This window comes from Lytechinus pictus, chromosome 4, assembly GCF_037042905.1.
Source record: "Lytechinus pictus isolate F3 Inbred chromosome 4, Lp3.0, whole genome shotgun sequence".
NCBI classification, from domain to species: Eukaryota; Metazoa; Echinodermata; class Echinoidea; order Temnopleuroida; family Toxopneustidae; genus Lytechinus; species Lytechinus pictus.
The window spans coordinates 6,063,328-6,082,539 of record NC_087248.1 but is presented as its reverse complement, the minus strand read 5'-3'; the positions used below and the strand labels follow the sequence as shown (position 1 = coordinate 6,082,539).

Genomic DNA, 19,212 nt, shown 5'->3' with positions numbered 1-19,212 from the left:
GGAAACTTATCTTTGTTGGTGCATAATCGCATTGTGTTCAAATTTGAGGCTGATTGTTTGGTCTAAAGACCCCAAAATATGAAGTACGGATGTCAATAAAGCTATTTCAACAAAAGTGGGTTTAACCCATTCAATATTTTTAACAACACATCATTTATCACATAGATTTATCCATATACTCTATTATTAACATGAATATAATAGTATTCTGCAGCATGAGTCGGTATCAGAACAAATACAAACACAACATATGCAGATCAAAACATCATCTAGTAAAAGGTTCAACACAACTCTCTGATAGTACGATACCGCAAAATTATCATATAAATCGTTGTGTCGACTTGCCAGATTACGATGTATATGATACCGAAAATATGATAAAATTGGAAGACAAGATGTAAATTTGAAATCTAGTATTTACATATTACGCATATGGTCACAGTGCTTTGAATTTCAGGCGTGTATTCACGATTCGCGGTCGCCTGGCAAACAACATACAAATTAAGTAACACAAACAATGCATTCATCATCTTAATCATGAACCAAAAACAAACTCTTTGTGGTATATTTTGGCTATATTTACAACAATTAAGAAGACAAAAAGTCAAACTTTTGACATTCTATGTCTACAATAATACAACTAGCATACTCTATTTTGTAAGAGTAAAACATACCTCATTATATTGCAAAGAAGAGAAAAGATAACAAAATTAATGGTGCACAGTATAAATCATTAATGATCATATGGATACCAACACTCATTATGCTCAGTCTGGTATTATTCCTAATATCAACGACAATTTAGGAGAAAAATACTCAGATTCGTTATCCATTACACACGCAAATTAATGTTCAAATTACTTTGTTTGCAGAAGTAAATACAAGATAGACTCTCAAAGAAAACAAGAAAATATTCACAAAAACAAGTAATATATATGTCATTATGATTATGATAAAAAAAATTCCTTGTATTTGTTTTCCATTCGCTATATCAACGGTAACAAACAAGAAAAAAGACCAATTGGCATTCTTTTCATACTAGGCAAATTCTTCTAATTTGGAAAACAAAACAACATATCGAATGACAAGGAACAAGAATGATAAAAATGAATTATAATAACGAAAAAGACCACTTCTCGTGGTACATGTTCGCTATATTAACGATAAAATTACGACAAAAAGGATAAACCCTTGACATTATACATTTGACGTTTATGCCAATAATGAGAACTCGGATTCAACATCAAAATACTTGCTCTTGACTATAAGAGGATATAAAAAATAAGACGAAACATGAAATAGTTTTTTACCTGTTTGTTTATTTTCCGTGATAACATACTGACATCAACGAACATGACGAACTGTTTGTTAAAAGCATACAGCTATTGTGACTACTGTTACGACATTATGATTTAAACTCAATAAGTCACAGCCTTTCAATATAGTAAGATTCGGAAAAACGACAAATATTCTTCTCTTCAACATTTCTCCAAAATCTAGCTGAATTCCAAAGCATTTCATATATTTCCAATTGAGAAAAGAACAGAATATATATAACAGTATACAGTAAATGAGGCAACGCACTATTCCAATTTAAAGTATTAATACATACATACATATAGTGACATTTTACATTTTGGTGATGTGATATAATGAAAAGGAACTATCAACGAAAGGCCTTCCAATAAGTCTGTATTTTCAAAATCACATATTATAATAATAAATTGGTTTTATGTCTCCATAATGCTGGAAAAACTCGAGAATGGGTGTAAAAAGCACACACTATATAGGCGGACCATCATTTAAACAACATGTATGAATGTGCATACAACTCATAATGATAATGGAATAAATATAACAAGTTCTACAATGAAAAATAAAAATAACTTTTGTGATTTACAATCAATTTGTCATTAAATGATTTACCGAAGACGACAAAGTCATCCACGTTCAACTTATCAATGTTGTACTATATACATGTAACAAAATTCTTCCTCAATTATCTTTCTCATTCTTAATACAAAACATCCACAATTTCGACACAAACAAGTAGCCGCAGTAATAAGAACATTGTAAGTGGCTGGTTAGTTATTGTTATTCATGTCATTTAATTGCTAAGAATGCTTATCTAACAATCAGAAAAAAAGCTTATTTAGCAATCGGTCTAAAGACCGACGGCTTTGGAGCACCTCAGAGGGACATTGCTCTCTCTACCAGCTATAGTCCAGTCTCCTCTACTTGTATAGTAGATCTGCCGAAATCGTAGAAGGGTACAACAGAATTGCATTCCACACCGAATGTTCATGTAATCCATATTTACAAAAATATAAACATGAATGGGATGTATAATTTTACTTGAGAATAATAAATATCCATTACTATCAAGTAATGTTCAGTACTCCGTTCTTTTAGTCAAGTATTCTGTATTAGGACTATTCACAGTCGATTGAATAGACATTAGATTATATGTATAAACATAATGATTGAAAAAAATATTCAGTACCCTAGATCAAAACTCAAATTTGATGGTTTTAATATAAGATTTTTTAAAGATAAATAGCGAATCGACTCACAACATTGGTTTGTGATATACAATATAATTTGACATGTGTGATCTTTGTCTGTTACGACAAGTTGAGTAATACATCAACTGATTGACGTGTGTCGAGTATCTTTAAAAATGCTAAACAATATCACCTTCTAACCGGCGCTCACTATAAACCAACATATACATGGTCTCATCTGAAACACAATGCTTGTAATTATCATAATGTAATTGATCATACTATTCCAATATAAATACACAAGCAGTCACAAGAAAATGCTTTTCAATCCGAAGTTAAAAACTGCTAAACTGCAAATTGACAGTCAGTGTGGCCAAATGCATTTTTCTAATTTAAACTTGGAGCCTATGCACCAGAGAAAAAAAGGTGCAAAATGCCGATTAATCACATCTTAACAAAAAAAAAATGACCTCTTAATTCATCAACTCATTTAGGATGAAAAAAATAGTGAGATGTAGCAATCAGGCAACTTGACATAGTTCGATAAGGATAATTCAGCATTTATTAGTAATGCCTCAATTTCGTCAAATATTTCTGCTACAATTCTTTCACTGCTTGTTGATAATAATGTGATATATAAGAATGTACATGTACATGGATATGCAACACATCCGTCATTGTACTAAACAGACAAACTAATCTTATAATATGAATTACGATTCATTTCTGAATGAAAACAAGGAACAGCTATACGTTTTTGGTTATAAAAAAATAATGAAACGGTGGTGTTTAACAAGAGCAGTTGTGGCAAATTCGAAAAAATGCCCTTACATCAATAACACTGTAACGCTTACCATATTCATAATCTTATCACTTCGGTATTATTCATTTATTGATTGGATTACATATTAAGATGATCGAGACAAAATGGTGCAGTACAGTGGAATAACAAGTCCCATCAAATACATGAGTTTAGAAGAAAACGCAATGCTCTAACATATATATTTTGCATGTGTTCTTTTGCCCCATTTCTTTCAAATCATATCTTTAAAAAAAAAAAGAGTTGCCAAAGCTGCTGTACATTATGGAAAAGATTGTCAGTCAATGCTGTTAAGACTAGTGACGTATACTTAACAGCGAGCTCAATCATAACTACAGATATATGCAATGCAATTCTTCCTCTTCAGATCTATTGATTGATGTATATACATTGTATAAATTTCAGTGAAACATATATACAAACATAACAAGATCTAAGGTAAATTAATAAGTTTGGCTATTAATTACACTAATTGTTGATTTTCTCAGGAGAAAACACGTAACTTGAATATTTACTGTTGAGAGAATACAACCGTGGTCATCTTCAGTATGGTAGGGAATAAAACGATAATGTTGGGTAAGTTTGGTCTTCTGAATATACTCACGATAACCACTATAAAAGACCGACAGTTTTAACGTAAATTTTCAAATGCTATCGTAATCTACTGTTAAGTAAAGATGTCAAATATAGCATGTTCAATAAAAAAAGTTGTGTTTAAACTCATTTAATAAATTGAATTATAGACAGATACTTCATATTATTACTTAGTAACTCCAGAATGGTGTAGATGAACAATCTAGAGCTTGAAATGCTTTTGGATTATTCTCACGATGTCACTTGCACACAACGTGGCTCTCTCTGAGTCGGTACGGGAGAATATCTCACATGGGGATGTTTGTAGAAAGACTCTATCCTTTGGATACAAACATACACTCACATCCACAAGTCGGTTCAGTTGGTGAGCCCGATCAGTGAGAGTCTCGTTACGAAATTGGCCCTTCAAATCAGTCACCAAGACATCTAGGTTGTGTGAGTGGTTAGAAGTCCCACGAGAGGCAAACAGGGCTGCCTTTAAAGCCTTTTCAGCAGCATGATAACTCTTGAAGCAAACCCACTCGTATGCTTCCTTGTCAAAATCATTCGAGGATGCTGCAAGATCTGATTTAGCCTGTTTAAACCAAACCGACGCCCTAGGCATATCTGGCTCGGGTGCATCATCAAATGATGGAGGACAATGTCTTGATCTTGAATTTCCAAAATATCCGCTTTCTCTAAAGTTCCTCTGGTATGATTCTCTCCTCCTCCCTTCCTCTCTCGCCCAATTTCTCATAAATTCAAAGAAATCATCATCGAAGAAACTGCCACCGCCCCTCGGATCACTTGAGCTACTTTTACCAGTATTCCCAGCTTTTCCAGTGCGCTTTCTTCCCGCCTTCAGGCGCTCGATTTCATTTTGCAAATGTTTGAAGACTTCAGTAGCGAATATCTTCCTTTCTTCTGGATGTTTGTCTGGATGCCATCTCAAGTACATTCTCCTGATCGCTTTCTTCCGTTCTTCTTCATCAAGTTCCCAGATTTCTTCCAGTTGATTAGAAACCTCTTCTTTTGCTTCATCGATGTTATCTGGATACGGCTGAGGTTTTGGTGGAACCTCTGTCTGAGGAACATCTGTTGTAGGCGGGGTCTGTCTTGAGGCGGGGTCTTCAGGTCCATGTCCATCGGATGGATGGCAATACACTATTATTGACATGCCTGTTTCAACAGGCTCATCTGGTATCAAGAATTTGAATAGGTTCAATCCACTAACCCAAAGAGGATCTTCCGCCCCTACGTCAATAAGATATTTGTTGCGAAGAGGTGATAGAAGGTTTTCAGGAATATCTAGTACTTGAGCGTAGATGTGGATAGGAACGACGTGCTCTCCAAGGTCGTTGTCGAGCTGATACGCCACATACTCCCCCTTTATGAACCTGAGATAAAGATTTTGCTCGAGCAAATGCAAGATGTCAGTAGGGATCCTGGAGCCCAGTTTCGGTGGGGCAATTCCTTCGTCATGATCTTCAGTTTGTTCGTTTGGTCTGATCAGCTTGTAATTACGAAGGAGTTTTGGAATCTCACGTGAGGAATCAGCAGACAACATGTCTATCAGGAACGACAATGCTTTAGATCAATCCCACCTACGTGTTGCACCACAGCTTGGGCAACACCCTTCACTACTTCTATGTATGCTGAGCGCTCATTGTCCTCAGTATGTGTAACTTTTATGCATGCACCATCCTCAGTATTCATGCAGGTGGCAGGGTTTGCTAAACTACCTTCAATCTTCATCCCGTCAATGAATAAGAAAGTGGGTAGCTCCGCCATGCACTGCAGTTGTAGACTGTGAAGTTTAGCAATACCTTCGTGATCAGCATCGATTCCTGTATCACACCCTTCTTCGATCAAACGTTTAACTGCTTCAGAAAATTCCAATGACTTAATGATGCCATTTAGTCTGGTTCCAAATTTACACTGGCCATTCTGCTGGTACAAGCAAGGCCTTGCTGATGTACCCACCCTCTCGATCACACAGGCCTTTAGGGATCGGGGTCTGAGATGTTGTGGAAATGAATCTATCAATGACTGGGCATTTTTAAACAGCTTTGTAAGTTCATCCGGCATAAATGGTACATGAGATCGGACAAGGCGTTTGGTGTGATCGGTATTATCCTTGATGAAGATTTCTGTTGAGGGCAACAATTGTCCCTTCGAAGAACCAGGAAGATGAACAATCTGAATATCTTCCAAGTCAGCTTGCAACGTTTTCAGTGTGGCACCTGATGTCAAGGACTCGATCTCCTGGAGGAAAAGTTTAGAAGCACTCATGATTGCTTGAAGCATGTTTGGGTTTTTCACTTCTTTAGTACTGTGACTTGCGAGACCATTAAGCACTTTGGCTAACTGACGAAACGACGGTGTCGGAGTGGATCCAAGGCAGTACAAGAACTTGCTGAATGGGATCAAACTATCAGGCAACTGGTACAGATGAGGCTGGAACAGATCCCCACAAGAAAGACGGCATACTGAGTCAGGTTTGACAAGAGGAGGTACAGTTTGAATGACTACGCATGGTACGTCTGACAGTTTGTCGCTCATCATTTGACACGCTCTGCATCTATCAGTGCGATCTCCACAGCGATGATTCTCCTGATGACGATCACAAGCTGAATTGAAGTAATGGTAAGCTGTCTTCATGACCTTGCTTAACACCTGAAAGTCTCTTATCTCTTGATCATGGACGTTACAACACATCTTTCTTGTATTCTCAATGACACTTTCGATCACTGGTTTGTTTACTACACCTAATTTTTCTAGTATGAAATCTTTCGAACGGTGACAGTGACAGTGGGACTCTATGCTTGAAATATATTCTGGTAGAAGCCGCATTGAGCACCACACAAGTTCCTTATTCTCATGTACACTGGATGAATCGAATCTTACCCCCATATTTATGTCCATATGGTAGGCGTGCAGTTTCGCCAAAGACAATTCTGGGGCGTCAGTGACGATGAAGTCAATGAGTTTGATCCTTTTCAGAAATGATACATCCGTGTGAAGAGTGCAATTTCGAAAGAGTTCGTTTACGAGTGTCTTTGATTGCTCAGCAAGTTTTTTTCTTTCCTTTTTTTCTTTCCCCAGATTCATCGATAGTTCGTTTGCATACTCAAGAAACATGTCTGCTGTGACTTTACATTGCACTCCGAATTTAAGCACGAAAGAATGGCCGAGCTTGTCTATGATTTCTTTCGATGGAAATTTATTCTCAGAGAGCATTTCTTGGAACACTCTGTTTCCTTGGTCGAAGAAATCCCTGCCACGTCTCAATACTCCGGCGCTGTTTTCCAGTAGCTGAAAGCTTTGGAGCTTCATACAGTGCTCACCACCCACTTCCATTGTGCGCTTATGCTTTGAGAGGGTTTCGAGGTATTGCAGTCGTGTCTCTGACGACAACAGGTCGAATTTTGGGAAGATGAACTTGAAGAGGGCCTCACATTCAGATACAAAAATACACCCTACTGCCTTGAATAGTTCTTTCAAGCCGTAGTCTTCACGTAGGAAAGTGGCATTGTATTCCGCCATCCACTTCAGCATCTCTTCACAGGATAGATTTCCCTTTATCACATATACGATTGGTGACTGTGATAGTGAAATGTAAGCCCCGTCTAATTGTTTATAGCATGGTAGATCTTTGATGATCTTTCTGTTGTCACCATTTTTCATCAATCTCTCTGGCATGTGTGTCGTTATGTACTGTAAGATGTGGTCGCGTTGATCGGATGTCAATTGATCGAACTGACTAGGATTTGTCTGAATGACGTGGTCAAGCACTGCAACCATTGTATCTGGTTTATCTTCGTGGGCGACCAACCTGGTTATGAGTTGTTCTGCTTCTGGATGGTTATAAAAATGATCAACCTCAGAAACTCCTAAAGAACTCAAAGCAGTAAATATGTTAGACATGCCACTTAGCTTATTCACCACAGAGGTAGCTTTTGACAGTGGAACTAGGTGGTAAACTACACCTGTAGCTTCCTTCTTGCGGCAAGGCACAATGTTCCATGTCGAAAGGCACTGCAACCCGTCATCGCGACTTGTGCATGCAGCGAGACATTCCCATAGGCCGCTGATCCATTCTTGTGTCGGTTCAGATTTATCCCACTGAATATACTGGTTGCAATTGAATTTTGTAGGACATAACTCATTCCTCAAGAAATCAGCAACACTGGATATGTCAAAATGAGAGATAACATCGAAATCTTCGCTGAAATAATTCCTTATCGATTTATCCAGGAAATTGCTACTGCTGGATGAAAAGAGGTAGTCAAACTCGGTACTGTATACAGGTCTTTCAGTTGCGAACGTTCTTAGAAGTCCATCTGATGTTAATAAAAGAGGGAGGGCCTCAGTATTGTCTTTGAAGTCTTCATATTGTGAACAATACTCCAGAATGGCTTGCAATGTACATGTGTCTTGTATCACTGTGTCAGAAATTGGTTTCGGTAATTGTATTGGACTCAGCCCTACGTCTTCTACTACATTACTCGAGAGATGATTGATCAAACTAGCAGGCGTGACCTCAAGGATATCCCCTCTTCTGTTCTCCTCCAAGCTATCTGAATACATTGCCTGTACTTCACAAGGGCATTCAATTAGAGGAAATCCAAGATCTGTTACAATCGATCTAAAGCACGGATTTTCTGAGATTGGAGAATCAAAGTATCCTGGTCTCTGAGATTCTGAATTTGGGGTCCTCCATTCTAAAGTATCAACTTCATTGACCCCAATGATGCATTCGCCTTCTCTTTTGTCAGATACACTTCGCACTATCGAGGGAAACATTGGTTGGGCACAATCAGCAATTATTCTATAAACGTGTGTAATAACTTCTTCCCAGAACCTATTTTCAGCTACTGTAGGTAGAATCGCGTTATATGACGATACGATGTCTTGCATTGCTAACGTATCCTTTGCTTCTTCAATGCGAGCCATGATTTTATCCTGAAGACTGCAAAGCGCCTTGACATATGCATGTGACACGATTTTCTTCATGAGCTGACGATTCCACTGTGCTCTGGTGTCGTCGCATGCTCTCCAAATGTCTCGTCTACGTTCATCTAACTCAATAGATCCATTGACGTGGACAGGGAGACCCGTTTCTATGGGAAGGGGGAGGAAGCTATATGCTTTCGCTGGAGCCTGTTGGTTGCCCAATGGCACAGCAACTCCACCCAATGGCAAGACATGAAGATATCCGCTGTTATATGACTCTAACAGAGTATCTGGGACGTCATTTGTATTTTCAAAGCCATGTTGTTGACAAATTAACCAGTCCTCCGTTTGAATGGTTTGGGTTTTCACGTCTTTGGCTCGCTGTTCTGTTACAGTCACTCTGATATCATAATGCACTTTCGTCACTGGAATGTCTCTAAGAGACTTTGCGGCTCCAGTCACTGGATCAATTTCTTCAGTGGATATTGTCGTAAGAAATGTATCTAATTCATGTTGTTCAGATTCCGATATGCTTACATGAACACTAGACGTTCCAATCATATTTCCGCTTTCATCAATAGTGGATATGCTGACCTTTTTAACATGGCTCAGGAAAAGGAGCAATTCTGGTAAACCTTCCTTGAATTTCTGGATCAGTGGCTTTATACTATCGGGTTCGTGTGCCTCAGGAGAGATTTTCGATAGTTTTGCCATGAATTCCGTTCTCAGTGGCAATCGGAACATGGTTGAATCCTTTATGTCAAAGAAATCAGGCAGATAACAGTTGAAAACGTTTGGAAAGTCGTCCGTCAGTTTACCAGTTGGTTTTACCATAAAGCCTGGATACTCTTGGGTAGCATTAGGTACATATGCGACATTTGGATCAAACATTCCCAGCGTATCGCCGTTTGTGTAAAAGCTAGGACAGTCTGTTAGATGATAGACCGCATTGAAACCTACACCAAATCTTCCAACTTTTGAGGATAAGTCTCTTTTGCCACCAACTCCTAGTCGCTGAATCCCCTCGATGTCACCATCAGTAAATGCCTTATTGTTGTATACACAGATAGCAGGACCTTGCAGATGAGACATTTCATCTTTAAAGAGTCGGTCTTTAGGGTGGGTACGGAGATCAAGAACTAAGTGCACTTCAGTAGCACATGAATCATCTGCATTCTGCACAAGTTCTTTGAGTATTGTATCATCGCATGGGTATCCTTTGAGGATGTTCTTTATTCTCTCTGTTAGGGGTTCTCGTTGCCCAAATTGCAATAGATTCTCCGATCGAATTTTGTTAAGACCAGGCACAGGCACAGAATAGCTTTCAAGGATGTGTTGTCGAATATCTCTCACTCCAAGTTTCCTCGCCCAAGGTAGGGGGATATCACCGTGAGCTTTGATCACACCATCTGGCACTGAAATCCAGTCTACGTCACAGAAAGAGAGTTTATCAGCAGTTCGGAGGTAGCCGTTGGTATCTGGAACATAAATATCATTTGGAGAAACCTCTTGCATTTCCATGGGGTAAGTCGATGCAGCATTTACCAAGCATTTTATTAGTTTCATAACTTCTTCGAATGCACTATGATCTAGCTTTCCAGAAGTTGTGTCATTGATATGCTTCAGAGTAGACACAAAGTCATTTGTTGAAAATCGGATTCTTATGCCAGCGTTTGTTAGAAGGGTGTCGAAGCTACGCAAATTGCTGGGTAACCGAAAGAGGTAAGATCCAACCGACTCTTCCTCAAAGTCAAGTGCCAGTTGATCGCTACTCCTGAACGTTTTGCCAACCAACAGACACTCTTTTGTTTGAAAGAATTTTCGAATCTCGGGTATGTTTTCTTCCTTTTTTAGTCGTGCATCGAGGTATTCATAGATGTCTCGACAAAGAAGGTTTCCACAAATTTCAGGTCTGCAGATGATGGAGTTGAGTTGTTGGAGTACGACACCTACCTTTGGTTCATGAACAATACCAAGAAATCTCTTAACCTGAAATGGAAATCTGATGTTGCTTTCGTCTAGAACCGGGTACACGTCGCTGACCAATGCCAGTCTTTCGGGCACAAATATGGTATCGCATGATGCTTTTCTCATAGAGGAATTCATGTAGGTGACAGGAAGGAAAGCAACCTTACTCATTTTGTTCCGAAGTGATTGGTCCTTTGCCCATGAACACTCCTCTGACTTCAATCTGTAGGTAAGGTAGTCAACTAGTATGCGATCATACTCATGGTGAATAGGTTCCCCCGCTAATTTCTGTGCACATTTGATGAAGTCCATGTCAGATATATCATCTTGTACCATCCCTAAATGCACCAGAATATGCAAACAGTCCCAATTTGCAAAGGAACCATGGGGAAACCGTCCGTCGTCGTTCGTAAAAAGGTTGCCTGCCTTTCCATGAGGATGTATCAATTCTCCAGGCCTCTTCAAGATCTTACCGTCTGGAGAAGTAGGGATGCATGATATGGTTTTCAGAGTCTCTCGCAAGTCAGTGTTCTGCAAACAGTAGTGAATAAGGGGTTCTCGAACTTCGGATGGAAATATGGATATCTTGGGAAGAAAGTATGTCAGGAAGAAATCGCGCTCGGTACAGGTTTGTTTTCTCAGTTGTTCCCCGTATCCCATCCTTTCTAGGTTTAGTCGTATCTCCGTTGGCATCTCTGTAACACTTCGCTTCGTGTGTTGCATTTGAAGAACCGTCTTTACTGCTACACCGATGTGCGGGATTTCATGAAGAACTGGATCAACAAACATAGCCTCCTTGAATGCCCACGTCTTTTCTCCTTCCCAAAATATATTTGGGCTAAGTGAATCAGAGACAACCAATCTTTTGTAGAACCCCTTAACCATAGCATAGCCATCACTGCCCTTGGGAATGTTTTTGTCCTTCGGCCACAGCGTGTAGAAGTTAGTTGGTGAACTATTCACTCCTGAAATGCGTATATTTGACGGCATTTTTGAGACCTGATAGCGAAACCTATCATTTGTCAACAGAGTCATGTAGGCTGGTGATATGACATCTTCAAAGACAGCTTCATTCCATTTCATAAAGTAGTTAAAATCTGAGTCGGCCGCGGGCTTCCATAAATTCCGACGGTCTGCTGAGATTGCAAAGAATCCATTACAATGGCAAGGAAGGTGGCTATGTGGAACTGCGAGTGGCAAGCCATTGTAGAGTTTACCGTCTAGCTTATCAGACAGAGGTAATTTCACTGCCACACCACCTACAGGTGCCAATCCTGTTTTCTGCCCTTGTGATGTTTGCCACATTTTGTATGCTGATGTTGTTCCGACGCTTGTGACTGACATCAGCTCATGCTTTCTTGGTTTTTCGTGAATCTTGAGATATTGCTTTCCGAACGGAGTTAAGCTTCGCACAACACATTCTTCTTGGATCAAAGGTTTGATCTGTTTCTGTTTTCTTGCATCCCCTTTACTCTGCATAAATTCTGCTATTATATCACGACCAGCAACAGGCTCTTTTCCAATTTCGAACAGTGGACTTGATTCAGATGGCTGCTTTGCGTTAGAAGGAAGCACAAATGTTTTGACTTCACGGACGTTTTTGGTAAACACCAATAAATCTTCTGAAGAACGCCAAAGATCCACGAGTAGTGATTTACATTTATGTTCATCGTAATGTTGACCAGAGATCTCACTATTCAGTGCTGCATGTCTTGATCGTAGAGGCAACCGGAAAAGTGTACCATCATAATATACATTGCCATCATTCTCTTGCAGACAACAATTGAAAACACCTTCATATGGTGCAAACTGGTCTCTATACATAGATATTGCGTTGTTTCCTTGTAGCTTTATCCTGATCCCCGGGCTTTCTTTGCTTCGTAGCATGGAACCAAGATGTACTGTATGTGGATCGAAAATCTGCAAGTATTCTCTACTCAGGAAGCTGGGAACATCTGTTAAATGATAAACGGAGTTGAAACCAAGCCCAAAACGCCCGATTTTGGATGTGTCAAGTTCCTTAGTCGCACCACCAAGCTTAGTGATGTTCTGAAAGTCGTCGGGTGAGAAACATGCATCATTGAATACCCACAGTGCTGGCCCTTGACAATCAGTCATACCTTTGTCAAACAAACTTGAACACACTTCAGAATTTTCCCGAAGGTCTAACATGAAATGTACCTTAGTTGCCCCTGCATCTTCAGCATTTTGAATCATTTCTTTTGGTATTGAACTCTCCAGATAGCCATCCTTAATGATATTCTTCAGTCTTGTGGTGAGTGGTTCATACTGGCCTGCTTGTTCTATACCTATCAAATCCTCAGGTGCAAGAATCTTTCGACTAAGGGGTGGAATCCCCAAAGATCGAATAATGGCTATAGGCAATGACCCATCGACGATGAAAGTTTTGTCTTCCTTCAGCTTATCCTGAACTTCGTCAGAATCTCCGCGACTGCTGCCATCTTCATAAACACAATCGCCAGGTTTAACTAATTCCAAAGAGTTTTCGTTACTCGTTGGTACCAAGGTATTTGGTGGATACCTACAATGGTTACCTTCGCAGATTTTATGGAGGAGTCTGAGCGCCTTTAGCACAACACGCTTGTTTTCTATGCAGAAATTCATCCGTTCTGTCACAGAACCAAGTTTAGGCTCGAGCTTATGTATCTGCATGATGGTGTCATGAATTTGCTGAAGGGATATGCTCGTCTGGACCCCCAGAGTTAGGAACAAATTTTGATATTTTTCCCTGAACTCTTTTGGTATTGAATAAATGTAGGGATGGAAATCGTCCACTTCGCTCGATAATACTGCCCGATGAATATCCACAAACTGTGTGCCAGTCCAAATGCATGCAGGTAAGGTTGATGTCAGTCGGGGTATCACTTGCTCATTCCTATCCGTCCTTGATAGCAAGGTGTAAATAGCATGAACCATTTTATCCAGTTTCGTTGATTTATCAGAAGCTTCGACTCCTCCAAGAGACTTTGAAACAGCGGCTATTTGTTGAATGATTGATGTGATGTTAGCATGCTGTTTCACTCCTAGACTACGTAGTAGGGTTTTTGGAATTCCTTCTTTCGGAAATGGTGTGGTTGCACCAGAGGCGAGAATGTTAACTTTGTTAGACATAACTGTTTCGCCCGGACTGATCATTTTCTCTCCCTTAGACCTGTGCCATGGAATGTCTTGAGGATAGAATTCTGGGCTCTCTTGAAGACATGGAATGCATTTTTTGTCAGCCAAGAACTGCTGCAGTGTCAGGCCACTCTCACTGGCAACGGGCTCTTTAAGCTTGTCAGGATATTCTCCCAAGAGAGACATCAAGATGCCTGCCTTATTAGCATTGCTCTCCTTAGTTATTTCTTCAGCCAACTTGCCTAATTCATTTGCTTTGACACTACTTTTATGACGAAGACCAAGCTCCCGTAATGATCCCAAGAGGCCTTCGTTCACATACCTTCCAGATGGGAAGAATCCATTGCCAAATAGTGCAGATACATGCCGGTCTTCTGGATCAAATAAACATTCGGGTGATTTGAGCCCATTTGCACGGGTAAGAATAAAGTCACACGACTTCAGCTTCAACAGGTGACTGCCAATATCTCTTTTGATAGCTTTCAAATCATGCAATATCCATAGCCCTACTTCCTGGAGAGCTGCCCTGTCTTGACTACCATTGCAAATAGTATTTACAATGTCTTTCAACCAATCCTTCCTTTCTTTTTCTTTCATTCCTAGATTGGAAATGAAATTCAGAATTGCATTGTCAAGGCAACAAATCAAGTCATAATCTGGAAGATGAAAGTTCGGCAGTTGGTCTGAAGACATTCTGCAAAAGAAAACACGTTCATCACCTGCAGACATAACTTTACTTCTGATAAATGGGCTTCTTGGTATTGTGTCGAAGAAGGGTATGTGAGCAAGAACATTTCTCTCTGCATCAGTGAGAGAACAGTTGGTGCACAACCTCACTAGTAACCGTCTTTCTTCCTTTGGAAGATTCTCGACAGTCTTTTGTAGCGATTTCCCATTTTGTACGGCTGTCAACGCACCAATTACACCCTTTCTTGTTGGACTTCTGAGGTAACCCTCCCCTATAAGTCGAGCAGTATCTATGAATGGAGGACAAGAACAGACGACAAGGCCAATTTTGGTAAGAACCAAATTCTCTTTCCGATCAAGTTTATCTGAACCATAGTTCTGGCAGATATTAGTTGCGTTCCGTTTAAGGAAAGTAAGGACAACTTCGCCTGATTGCTTCTCTTCAACCTGTATCAATGGAAGTCCTTCATATATACCAATTGACTTACGTTGAATTGTATTCAGAAAATTCCAGATCCCATGCAGCCATTCTCGTGGAGGTTGGTTTCCTTTGCCAGGATGCCAGAGTAGAGTGCTACTTCGGTTTGACGAGAACCATTCTTTTGGCAGGGTGTCCCGAATCAGCCGAGCTAGGTTTTTATCTGACATCATTTGCAATTGGACGGATCCATGCCCGGCTAAGAATCAAAAGAACATTGGAAAAAAATAGTATAGTTGAAATTTGCTTCCTGAAATAAAATCACACAAAGGTAAAACAAAAATAATTATAGTAATTCCGATGAATCATAAGGATGTACAACGGGTAGATATCAAGTCATAATGAAAAGCATATTGAAATATGATCAAAGTTCCGATTAAATAATATACGTATTTGAAAAGGAAATTCTAATTTACTCAATATCTAGGAAATTAAAATTAAAACTGCTGATAAAAGATAGATTGAAATTGAATCATGCAATACACTACTAAGAAACAATTCATTATGATAAAAAAAAAAATTTAATGTGCAAACAAGAGCTGGAAAACATGTCATAAGTACATACTTGATTTAAAATATAAACACTTCTCACCGGCTTTTTGTAGGAGTTTATGCAAGTTCTCGTTGATGTTAGGCAGGATAAGCCTGTTACCCATGTTGTAGCAAAGGCTCTTGTCAAGTTCTCTCGTGGGTATGAAGACAGAGGGAGTTGATGCTGATCTAGTTGAAAATTGGGCGAAATCACCGTTTGCCAACGGAAGGAGCCTTAGACCAATAAGTCGAGGGGTCTTTGTCTTCATCATGATGTACTCCAATAGCGACATTTTGTCATCACTGCTCAGGGTCTCCAAGACTCCATGCTGGCTCTTATGAATACAATCGATGATAATCTCGGGTGAAATCACTTTGGCATTGAAGTTGACGTATTCTTTACTTTTGATGGCTTTCTTGATGTGTTCTGGTACCTCAGCAACAGGGATCTTGGCAGCCTTGAGGACATTCAACAGGATTCGTTCGGTATTTTTGTCCTCACCTGTCATAAAGTTGAAGACAGCATCCTCAATCTTAACCCATAGACCTGTTTCGTTGTCAACGGTTGTATAGATAACAGGGAGCTTGATTAGCAATTGGAATATTGGTTTGAGAAGCCGTTTCCACTCTGGTCTGACCTTATCGGGGTCGGGCCAAGATCTGTAGATTTCATCAGGAGACAACTTCTGCTCTCTAATTGCAAACATCAGCATATCCATGTATGCATCTGGCATCAGTTTCGTCACCAGTAGGAAGTTCCATCTCGCATCAACATCTCCTTGAATCCGATCAGCACCAGGCCACTTGATTGATCTTCTATCACTGTTAACCCCGAAGAACCCGTGAATGTGAACCGGAAGTCCAGTCAAACTCTCATCACCAGGAGGTAAAGGGAGGAAACAGAACACTCGTCCACGGAAACCATCTCGTTTTTTCCGGGGCAAGTTGTAAGGCATAGCAACACCGACCCAAGGTAGGTATCCGTTTTTGTCAGCGATACTCATCAAATTGTCTGGCATCTCTTTTCCTCCAACAACCTGACTCACGATCCAATCCATTCGACGTTTCGACTCTGCAACCTCCACTGTCAACGTGAGCTGATGGGTTAAAGAGGCTCTCGCTCTCTGTCTAATTTCCATCTTGCCGTTCTCTTCTAATGCTCGGGAGAACCCTCTTCGCTTGGATTTCATATCCTCAAGGGATATGGGGCATATCTCTGCTCTTGATCGGATTTGGGTTTGACCTCGATTAAGCCTTCTGCTGATGTCGATTGTCTCCAGTGATCGAAGAAATAAAAGTACAACATCAGCATCATCAATGAAGGATTCAAGGAGGCGTTCCATAGCAGCGTCATCATACTCATTCTCACAGAGAGTGCTTCCTTCTTGCCGTATTGGGAATCGGAACAAAGTTCCGTCGTATGGTTCCCCACAATTCATGGTGTAAGTGCTTTCTTGGAATATGGTGTTGTATGGTGTGAATTGATCAACGAAGTCTGGCGAATTAAAAGTGTCTGCATGTTCGGTCACACTCAGTTTTGTTCCTGTTTCGCCCTTTCCAAAGTGACGCTCATGTGGATCTATGAAGGCAAGTGTGTCACCGCTAAGGATGCTTGGAAGATCTATGATTTATGAGAGAACATAGATAAAAAATAAAAGGTCACTAATCATGTTTGTTATTATCATATATTACCATAGGGCCAGTAAGGACAGGATTTTCAAGAGTTTTCATTAAGAACGTGTGGCCGCTAAGAGGATATGACAGTACACTGATGTGAATATGAACTTTGCCTAATTACTTGGCATTTTGCCTGAAAATAAAGTTATCACAATCACTAAACCGTTATGCACATATGTCGTCAAAACAGTTCTTTTTTAAAAGAGAAAACTTCTCAATTCATAAATGGAGGAATTATGCATATGCCTATAATGAGTTCAAATTAGTATTGCTATTGATATCACTTGGTTTATAGATAAATTTCATTAGGACATAAAGCAAATTTGATAGAAATTTGATCATTTCATGGCTTCATTTCCAAGGTGCTCAAATCTTTCGGATTAATAATGCGGGATTTTTAAATTCATATCCCACAAAAGTGTAATAAAAAAAACCAAGCTTGATTATAGCTTTTCCTTTCTTCTATTTATTCATTAACCCTTAACTAGAATCAATCATGATAAGCGGGCAGAATAATCGAAATGTACACCAAATAATTTAGGACAAGGATATTGGGTTTTAACAATGAAAATTATTTGATGTTCATTTTGAAAGTGAGATTGGGAAACGGTTATATCAAAGCATTTTCTATTTGGTTCAACACACTTTATCTAAAACCACTTGTTCTAATTTCCAGATGAGCTGTGTCAATAAGGGCTTATAACCAATCAGATCCACCCAAGAAGGTGACCAAGAAGGTAGAAGCCAAGAAGGCAAAGGCTGCGAACCCCAAGAAACGTTTCATACTATTTAACCGAGTACGTTACAAGAAAAAGTCTGGTTGTTAAACTTGATATTAGACAGTGGCGGATCCAGGAGGGGGGGGGGGGGGCTGGTGGGAGAATTTCCGGCCCGTGCCCCCCCCCTTTGAAAGTTATAGTCAATATTTTACTATGAATATGTCGTTCAAACCCTGTGCCCCCACCCCCCCCCCTTGAGAGTCACAGCAAATTGAAATTATTTTGTTAATGGGAATATTGTCGTTCATGCACAAGTGATGTCCTTTTTTTCTTGTCAAATATTACGTGGGAGAAAATTTCCTTAATATTTAGTGACATTTCCTTTTCTTTCAATTTTTCCTTGATATTTTTCCGCCCCTGAAATTACAAGATCAAGATATCAGATAGTTCTGGTATAGGTCTAGGGGCTGGCCAGCACACGAGGCACGTCCCGTCCTTTCTTTGAGTCAAATTTGAGCACAAAGAATATCATGGAGCATGTTGTACCCCCTCTTAGATCCTTCAGCAGTCACGCTGAAAGAGGATGCCTTTGTGAAGAACGTGTTTGCTGTTGCTGGATCCGTCCAGGCCCAGAAAAACCGGTTTTGTAGTCGAATGGAAATTAGACGAAATGGTCAAAATGAAGTGGTTGTAGATAAATAGATGTTACACCACGTAAGAGCAAGAGTGTACCTTTGATACGCTCTCTAACGACAGTTGTGAAACCGACTCCAGACCATTCAAATATGTTGTTATTTCCAATGACAGATCGGTCTGCAGTCGGTTTCATTGGTCACTCAGACTGTATCATAGTACCTGTAAGATGGTAGACTGAGCTGAATCCGATACCGAATCGTCCAACTTTGAGTGGGTTATCTTCCTTGTTGCTTCTGGCTGGCCTCTGGATACCCTCCCAGTCTCTGTCCTTGAACAAGGCGTCGTTGTAAGCGTACAGAGCCCGGCCTTGGAATGGGGCGAGAGAAGGCCAATGAAGACGACTCGTCCCATGTTCGCGACAGTCATAGAGAAAGCGAACTGTCTTGGCTCCCGCGTCCTCGGCATTTTGTACTATTTCCTTTGTTATTTAAAAAAAACCCGGAAAATTATTACATTATAAGTAAA

General features: G+C 39.9%; 1 protein-coding gene across 1 annotated transcript in view; it reads right to left on the bottom strand.

The window, feature by feature from the left end:
• Positions 1-4,070: 4,070 nt before the first annotated feature.
• LOC129259637 (sacsin-like) overlaps positions 4,071-19,212 on the bottom strand; it is an 18,663-nt gene continuing 3,521 nt past the window's right edge. Inside the window, exons 3-6 of the mRNA XM_064098930.1 lie at positions 18,907-19,165; positions 15,717-17,276; positions 5,502-15,323; positions 4,071-5,466 (exon numbers count right to left, since the gene is read on the bottom strand). Of these exons, the coding sequence (XP_063955000.1) occupies positions 4,121-5,466; positions 5,502-15,323; positions 15,717-17,276; positions 18,907-19,165 (12,987 nt within the window). The 3' untranslated portion in view covers positions 4,071-4,120. The remainder of the gene's footprint in view (positions 5,467-5,501; positions 15,324-15,716; positions 17,277-18,906; positions 19,166-19,212) is intronic.